General features: G+C 43.0%; 1 protein-coding gene across 4 annotated transcripts in view; it reads right to left on the bottom strand.

The window, feature by feature from the left end:
• Nucleotides 1–252: 252 nt before the first annotated feature.
• Nucleotides 253–9,367, bottom strand: part of LOC113268300 (protein argonaute-4) — a 37,333-nt gene continuing 28,218 nt past the window's right edge. For 3 of the 4 annotated variants that reach the window (XM_026516689.4, XM_057305394.1, XM_057305395.1), the window contains 3 exons: nt 6,973–7,074; nt 6,500–6,699; nt 253–4,101 (listed from right to left, as the gene is read on the bottom strand). In XM_026516689.4, the coding sequence (XP_026372474.1) occupies nt 3,993–4,101; nt 6,500–6,699; nt 6,973–7,074 (411 nt within the window). In that variant the 3' untranslated portion in view covers nt 253–3,992. Of the gene's footprint in view, nt 4,102–6,499; nt 6,711–6,972; nt 7,075–9,367 lie in introns of those variants that run through there. The other variant, XM_044390454.3, reaches the window with a different exon arrangement.

The raw sequence follows: 9,367 nt of genomic DNA, 5'->3' as shown, positions 1-9,367 counted from the left end.
GATTTTTCTCAAAACTTCACTGAAGTAGATCTTCCCATGAAGAGCTATACCCAGAACCCTGATGAATCTTGTGAAAGTTTTCATATGTGAAATTTTGCTGAGAAGCACTTCCAAAATTCCAGGAGTTAAAAACACAAAGTTTCTTCTCTGTTCTTTCTCCAATTTCTTAAATTGAGGAAACTTTTAAACAGCAACCATGCGTGTTACCATTAGCGTATACTCTGTATGTATTAGGCAATTGACAAGAAAAACAACTTTTGGCACAAGAATGCCAATTTATTCTCTTTTGGACACATGAACACAAAATATCCCTGCAGGCCAAAAAAAAAAAAAAATGCAAAATTTAAACAACCATCATCTTATCTCAACATGGGGATACCACCCCTCCCTTAATAGTTTAGAAAGTACCTCGTATTGCTAGAGACATACATCCAGTCCAAAGTTAATAAAATACATTTTTAAAACATTACAGGTCTAACAATATAGAAACCAAAATTACACCATTAGTCAAATGAACAAATGCAAACATTTTCAGCCACTAGACATAGAAAGAGCATGAATGTCAATAGCAAGGGATAAGAAAATGGTTAATCAATAACAAGATCTTCCCTTTAATTTTATAAGGAAAAATCCTTGGAGTTGAAGCAGTATTGATACAATGCCCTCAGCCTCCACTTTCTTAAAATGAAAGCGGAGCTACCACCTTGCTATTGAGCAAGAAAATCTTACAGCACATCCACAAAGGGCCGCTAGGGCAGGGCAGAGAGGGTGAGACTTCTTAAACAGTGGGTTGCCTTTTCCCACAAGACGGGTAGAGAGCTGAGCCAGGTAGGGAAGCTCTGACATAGGCTGGGCACCAGATCCTAAAGCACAGACCATTTAGAACCTGTAAATCATCACCTTTGGAAGCAGCAAATAGAATTTACAGTAAGAATGAGTATGTTCCGCCGGCCCAGACTGCGGCTGCGCGAAGCCGGCTAGCTCATTTTAGGAACCGCTCAGGGTTCAACAGCTAACGACAGTCAGAAACCATGATCGGTTCCGCATCTGGATCGTCACCACTCCCCTAATGTCCCCGCTCCTTATCCCCTAATTGTTACTCTTTAGCGTTGCTACATTTCAATCGTTCACACCACATGACAGTGCCTAAACAGGCCGCATTAAAACAAAACAAAACAAAAAACCAGCCTAAATCTACTTCTAGAGAATGCACACCTCCCATTGATTGACACATGCATAACGATTCAGTCAGTCCCAAGGGGTTATCGTATTCCAATTGTCAGGCCAAACTGAAATGACGCATTCAGACTTGCTTGCAATAGTATTGCTGCAACTCTGATTCTGTAGTGATTACCTCTTCAAGATTCACCCCCTCGGCAGGTTTTCCCCCCCAATAATCCTAGTTCTTCCGTATTTCTTTCCTTTCATCCAAAACGAGAGCGTTTGCCCCCTTACAGGTACTGTTTCCCTATAAAAAATAGGCCTCCCGGCTTTTCCTCCACCACCACGCTGATTGGCCCAGCGTACAGGACTGACTGAGGTTGTACAGACCGTATAGTTCACGGTCAAGCACATGGCCCAACTGCCGGCAAGCGAATCAGGGCTTCCTGGCCCCCCGCCTCGCTCCCTGCTCCACACGGGCCCGGAGGTGATGAGAAGTGACCCTGCTGTGCGTTACCAAGCGAGCCCGAGGTGCTGCAGTGCAGGTGCGGTGCCCGCTGGCCGGCGGCCACCAAGACTTCTTCACATCCTGGACGCCGGTCAGTCCTCCTCCTCCGAAAGAAGCTTCTGTTTCCTCCTCTTGGGTCCAGGGTGGCCATGCTGACAGGTATATTCTGAGCTCTCCCTGAACAAGCGTGAATAAAAGCAGCAGCCAGCCCCTCACCAACACGTCCTGATTTGTAGTATCCAAGTGAGGTATTTGCAGAAAAGGAAAATCGTAAGGAATTAACATCTGCCATCTCTTCACTCCTGCCTGTGCCGTGCCTCAATTACAGAGCTTGCTTTCATCCCACTAGATGCGGAGAGTAAGGATGTCTGCAGTCATCTCAACGAGCTGCGGGACTCAAGATACGTTGTAAAACTCTCAGAGACCAGTCTCGGCAACACGGGTGGTGCCGCTGATGAACAGCACATGGAAATGTAAACTTCAATGTATTTACAAGCTTCTTTAAAAGACTGAAGAAGAACAGTGCTTTGTATTGCTGGGATTTTGAGAAGGCTAGTTTAAGAGATTTGGACCGGCTGATGAGTTCAAGCAAACACCCCTCACCATCAGATCCAGTGTTTCCCCACCAGCAGTTTCCAGACAGAGGGGGCAACATCATTTTCCCACGTTGTATCTGTCTCTTCCCCCAGCACCTTCCTCGGCCATGCGGACTGTGGCTCCGGGGCCTTTATCCCCTTCTCCAGCTCTCACTTCTGAGGTTCCAGGACAGAGAATCACAAGTCAATAAAACTTGGGCTGGGAAACACTGGCTGGAACTACCAAGACTCTATGTAACTGTTGTCCATTCACAAAGTGTTATCTACACTAAATACAAAATGCGTTTTTTCCCCTACATTTTCACTGATGCTTGCTTTAGACCAGCTCCCTTTGTTCGGACAAGAAAGGAACCCGTCTCCTTGCGAGCGGGATCTAGAATCTATTAAGAAAGATCAACATTTTCTATGCAGTTTTAGTTTAGTGAAAGGAAGGAAACCCCATCAAGTACATTTCAGGTTGAAAGAGAAGCAAAAAAATTTGCACTGCACGTAATTGTGTGAGTAACCTTGATTCCCGGGAAAAAAAGTTTTAAATGCCGGTACATTTATGCAGGTCGCAGCACCACTCAATGTACCTTAAGGATTGGCGAAGCCTATCCGATAAGGAAGCATCCTGGTTCTAGCTTATTTTAAAACAAAGTGACAGGACACCGACTGTGACTATAAAACAGATAAAGATAATTCTTTAAAAAGTCATGGAAATATATGTCTTTTCTGACCAGTTTCAGAAATTGCCAGATTATGGTCTATAAGAAATAGCTGATAAAATCATACTGAAATCTCACCTAGAAAACTACACTGTTGGGGGAGGAAGAGAAGGGACCTTAAAAAATGCTTATTGCCAAAGTTAATTTTCTATGAGAAAAGTTTAAAAATCATTTAGATCTAACAAACCACACAGCAGCATAAAATGGGCACTTTTGAAAACTCTGAAAAATACTAAAAGCTGATTTTTTTTTCAAAGAGGGGGACACGTGAGTACTTGTGCCATGGCAGTATTATCTGTCACCGTGGCATGCATTACACCTGTGTGCCACACAGTCACAAAAGTCAACCGAGTAAGACGACTGCCCGGTCTGAATCTGTAGTCAAATATAGTGCAACCGCCTGGCAGCCTGTACTTGCACCAGCACGAGTCTGTAGACATCAAGGAGATAAAGTAGGAAAACTAATAAAACTCTGTAAAACCTGCAAAAATTAATGCTTGTTAAAGGCATTTACAGTGGCGAAGTCAGAAATCTCCATTAAAAAGTCTACTATGGACCCACACAATTAAAAAGGTGACGCTGAACTGAAGTAGATTGTTTGGTTTTTCTCTCCCGCTTATGCACACGCCCCACTCAATGAATACAGAAAACAAGGAATAATCTTCTCTTATAAGACTAGAGGGATGCGGTGAACCCCACAGCTAGCAAAATATTCCATAGAAACCTTTCTTGTAGAGTCCTTAAGGAAGTTCAGGCTGATCAGCCTTTGCATGATGAGGTAAAAATTCAGTCCAGTGCATCAGAAAAGACAATCTATGAGTATCTATTACTTTTAAAAAATGGCTCAATTTTGTTGATGCATCAGACGGTGCTGCGAAGAATAGATTCAGTGCAACTATTCCGAGCTGCTGGTAGAAGACCACCTGAAGTCAACTTGGCTCTCTCGAGAGGCAGTAGGCATTTGAAACATTTTGAGGCTGCGTGGGGTGCCAAATTGGGTGAGTTCTTTTTCTGAGACTCTCAGGCAAAATACATCGTGTGCTGGGTATCATGGTGGATCTGCACAGCCTTGGCCAAGGCCTGAGGATCCCGGCCATTGCTCTGTCCTGACACATGACTGCCTTCCGCGCTGTAAAGAGAATAAGGCAAAAACAAAAAACAAAAAACAAAACAAAAAAAAAACAGGTGTAACAGAAGACCACTTCCAACTTCACACGTTTCAAACAGCACAAATACTACTGGATTCAAGAAGATCTTAGGCTCAAGCTGTGGCTCCTTAAATAATGTGTTGTGTCTCTCTAAACGTGAGTAAGCTCACCTGAAAAATGCATACAATTTATTGAATGGACTGTGGCAATAATCAGCTAGAACAATGTCCACAGAGACCCAATCCTTAGCAGCGCTGACATTAGGACCTCCGCTGCCTACTATGCCTGGTTAATACCTACTTGTCCTCTAGGCTTCAGTCACATGTCATTTTCCCCAAAGAAACCTCCCCTGCTTCCAAAGTTCAGGTCAGAGCCACCTGAAACACACTTTCACAGAATCCTCTACCTTTTTTTTTTTCTCATGGTACTAAACAAAATTGAAATTATTAATTGGATAGTTATATATTTACCCCGGGAAATGCAAACTCCAAGAAAGCAGTGACTTTGTCTCTCTGACTCACCACTGAACCCCTGGTGCCCAGCACACAGTAGAGTCTCAACAACCATATGTTGAACGAATTCCTGTGCCTAGGATAATGCTGGAACATACTATGTTGCTGCGTAAATGTTACTGTGCCAGGAGTCTCTTCTCATCTTCTCCTCACTAGCTACACAACCTTGAAGAGGTAACAACTCCTTTAAACTTTGGTCTTTTACGATAACAGTAACAACTTCTGGGGCGCCTGGGTGGCACAGCGGTTGGGCGTCTGCCTTCAGCTCAGGGCGTGATCCCGACGTTATGGGATCGAGCCCCATATCAGGCTCCTCCAGTATGAGCCTGCTTCTTCCTCTCCCACTCCCCCTGCTTGTGTTCCCTCTCTCGCTGGCTGTCTCTATCTCTGTCAAATAAATAAATAAAATCTTTAAAAAAACAAAAAACAAAACAAAACAAAAAAACAGTAACAACTTCTGAACAGACCTCTTAAGGGTAGGATATAAAGGGCTTGGTAAACTAACTATATATCACCAACCCTCTTCTGACTTAAATTATTTCTTTTGCTATTTAATTATTTTACTACTTAAATTATTATTGCCCTTACCATCTAAACTCACAATCTTAGTCATCTTTTACTTCATCCTCTTCTCTCCCACTCATGCCCAATTAATGGTTAAGGTCTGCCTATTTTATCCCCAAAGTAGCCTTTTACATTTAACAAAGGAAACCTGCTCTAACATACTTTTCCAGCTTCATGCCTGCTGTTCCCCTTTCATACTATCCGATAAGGAATAGAAAGAAAAGGAAGAAAACTTGCTATTGTCTAAACATGTCACTTGCTTTCTCTTTATGTCCATTGTTCCCTTTGCCTGGAAAACCCTTTTCTCTTCTTTCTAGAGCCAAATCGCACTCATCCAGCAATGAAATCTTCTCTAACAACCTTTCTTCTGATGTCCCACTGCCCCTTCACCTATACAGCCTTGGGCTAATTGTCAGTGCTCTGTTTGCCTCTATTGTCTGCCCTGCCGAAACAGAAAATCCCAGGAAACAGGTCTTCCTCATCTTAGTATTTTTAGTACCTAGCACAGTGCTGGGCACACAGTCAATACCTAATAAATGTGTTGAATGAATGAATGTATATTACAGAATGGAAGGTATAAAGCCACAGCTGGGCATGTTCCATAATAGCGTATTTTCAACCCTTACAGAAATAGACTTGCAATGGAATGTCTACTATTTAGCAGCTGAATTCAGACTTGGGGAAGAGCCCAGAAACTGCTACACTTCACAGATGGTCATTTGGAAAAGAAAATTAATGCAGAGAGCTTGTTCAGCTATTTAATAGTGCTCAGTAACAGGTCAAAATGTCTGATGCTTCTGAGATCCCTATTTGGGGGTGAAAATGGTCTGGCACTCCTCCTCTCCCACACACATGCCCCTGATTCACTCTGGTGCATTCTTTGTACAGAAAACCAAGTGAACTGTGTAGGACTTCCCCTCGCATGAAGTGGAATCCACAGGCCTGTGACTGCTCAGACTAGAGCCAGGGCGCTGTGTGGGCCACCTCTGAGGCTGCTCGGGACCTGAGCAGAACTGAATACATCTGGCTCTATGGGAAAACCACAGGCAGCTCCCAGTTAGACATTTTTCCTTGGGCAGACTATAGACACACCATGCAAGTATGAACAAGCCTGAGCACTTCTTGGACCAAAAGTCACATTATAAGTTCTCAAAGGCACATTCAATTTTATTCACTTCTTGAAATTTAAACCCTAAAAGGAAGTTTAGCTCTTCCAAAAAGTTTTCTGTAGTAGCTTTTTTTTTTTTTTTAACGTGCTGCTAATTCAGACAAAAAGAGATCTCACTGTGCCTGAGCAACTTGCCTGTCGTGATCTTTATCCACCAGATGATACCTTGCCCTGAAAGCTACAAGCCGGGCATAATATGCAGGGGCTGGAATGGAGACTGAGCGCGTGCACCGCACATAGGTGTGACAAAGCTGGTAGGTTAGAAGCTGGAGCTCATCGGCCGTGAAGCAGTTGTCATCCCACAAGACCTGGTAATGTGAAGGACGGCTGGTTCCCTGGAGAGAGACTTTTATGATTAATATGTTTGTGACATGGGTTGCCTATCTGAGAGGAAAGAAGAATTGAAATCTACTCCTTAAATCCAGAAGTATTCCTGCCTAGGACACCTACAAGCAGATACCCAGACCAAAAGATAACAGTTCTAGAATACAAGCACTAAATTAACGACGTGAATGCACAGTGTTGAGTAACAAGTCTAGTCAAGCCGGCTGCTGAATTTGCAAACATCTCCCTATCGAGTCAAAGATCTGAACCAGTTTCCAAATTACCTGAATTCCTGCATGACTACAGAGGTAAAAGTCGAACTCGGATGGATGGGTGATGGTGCTATCCACTGTAGTGCCTGCTGGTACATTGCCACTTTTCCCCACCTACCAAAAAAAAGGGGATGGGGAGTATAATTAGTCATCAAAATGCCAAACTGAGCTCAGGCCATATTTTCCTCTTATGTGTTAACTGGTGACAAGTTAGCAAACTGTTCTTAAATGAAGTCTTGAAAATCAGTTTAGTTCAACACCTTGAATGTTCTGTAACGTTTCTTAGCCGAACCACTTTATCCTCAAGCATTTTCTCAAACACAGACATTCCATGGCTTCTCCAGGGGGATCCAGACAAAGAATTATTTTACCTGGTACCTTGGGTTGCATTATTGTCATCTATTTATAGATAATATGTTGGCATTGTTCATGGGGGGGTGGAAGGCATTTACAATGGATAACCTTCCTGAGGAAAAAAATCAATTTTATTCCTTACTTGGAGTAAAAAAGATAAGCACAACTTTCAGTAAAAGTTAAGATGAAGAAATCTTTGAACTGGTGCACGGGGCTCAACAAAACTAATGCTTTTACAGAATCAATAAAAGAAGCCACCAGCACATGCATTAGCAGGAAGAGTGCACTGAAATGGGAATTAGGGAGACCAGAGTTTCAGTTCTAAGCCTGGTCTTGCAACTATGTACCTTAACAAAGCAGAGTATCTTTGGGTCTTAATCTGATCAGCTATAAAACTAGCTGATGATCGTTTACACTTTGAAAATTCTAAATTGTAAGGTTCATTTACGGCCAAAATTCTAAAATCAAACTTCTAGGAAAGTAGAGAGGGGAACTTCAGAAACGCATTTACAAGGAAAGGCATTAAACCTTGCCATTTGGTCAATTTTCATCCTTTCGTGCTGTACAGCAGGGTTCCGTATGAGGAATTTTATTCTGTAGGCATGAATTTGATGGGAGTTTATTTGGCTCCATTCTAACTACCGCTACCCTTGGCTGAATTGTACACCGATGTGTACAGGAACGTCCACGAGTACAGAAAAGTCTCATTCCATCAAGTTCAAATGTGAATTTGGGGACCCAGCTGGATAAGAGGAAACGTAACTGAGTTATAATAGCTCTGGCATTGTTTCCCAAAGTGTGTTCTTCAGGGATATTAGTTCCACAGGATGTGTTTAGGTATTTTACGGTCAAACAGATTTGAGAAATACTGGGCTGAACCCAAGTTAAAAGGGTTCTTCTATTGTATGACTTCTCAGAACCTTTATTCAGTGATGTATACTCTTTAAGAGGGAGATGGAGTAAATAGGATTTTCCAAACTTATTTGGCCACAGAATTCTTTTTAAAAAGATTTTAATTAAGTAAGTAATTAACTTTTAAAGTAAGTTCCATGCCCAGTGTGGAGCCCAACACGAGCTTGAACTCACGACCTTGAGATAAAAACCTAGGCTGAGATCAAGATTTGGATGCTTAACCCACTGAGCCCCCCAGGTACCCCGATTTTATTTTTAAGTAATCTCTACAGCCAGAGTGGGGCTGAAACTCACAACCCAGAGAATCAAGAGTCACATGCTCCACGGGCTGAGATAGCCAGTTGCCCCAGCATGGAATCCTTTTTAAAGCAAAGCTCTTAGAATCTACAGATGAGAACGGAAGGAGGTGATGCCCTGGGGAAAAGAGAGATCCAGGCGTGTTCGTTTCAACAATTACTGCTTGAGCGCCCATGTGGAAGGCTCTGCAGCAGATGCTGGGGATGAGAGACAGAGGCACGGAGAGAACGAATGAACTCGCATTCCTGCCCTTTGTGAGCACCGTCTGCAGTGAACTGCAATGTAGTGTGATGAGAGCATTACGGAAGGCACTGGAAAGAGCTGGTGGGAGGAAATAGTAGAGCCATCCTTTATAGGATAAGCAGGAGCTGAAAGGGGGATGGGTTGAAAACCGGAAACACTCCAAATATCCCCTAAAGTCAGGAATAGATGAACTAATGTGGTTCCGCCATAGGATGAAATACTAAGCGATAAAAATGAATGAACTGGCGATATACACAATAAACGTGGATGACCCTCAAACGCGTTATGCTAAGCAAAAGAAGCCAGACCAAAGGCTACGGTGTTCTACTTGTATATCATTCTGGAAAAAAGCAAAACTGTAAGGACAGAATGCCTGTCAGTGGTTGCTAGGTCGGTGAGGGAAGGGGTTGACTGCAAAGGGCTTGGCAGAATGTGTGTGCATGATGGATTGTTCATGTCTTCACAGACATGGTGGTTACACCACTATAGACATTTGTCACAACCTGCAGAACAGTACACTAAAAAGGGTGGATTTTACTGTTATCTACGTTATACCTTAATAAGAATAGTCGGGGGGGGGGGGAGAGTGGCATGGACGTGG

Source organism: Ursus arctos, unplaced genomic scaffold (genome assembly GCF_023065955.2).
Source record: "Ursus arctos isolate Adak ecotype North America unplaced genomic scaffold, UrsArc2.0 scaffold_32, whole genome shotgun sequence".
NCBI lineage: Eukaryota > Metazoa > Chordata > Mammalia > Carnivora > Ursidae > Ursus > Ursus arctos.
The sequence above is the reverse complement of the archived record's forward strand: the minus strand, read 5'-3'. Positions and strand labels throughout refer to the sequence as shown.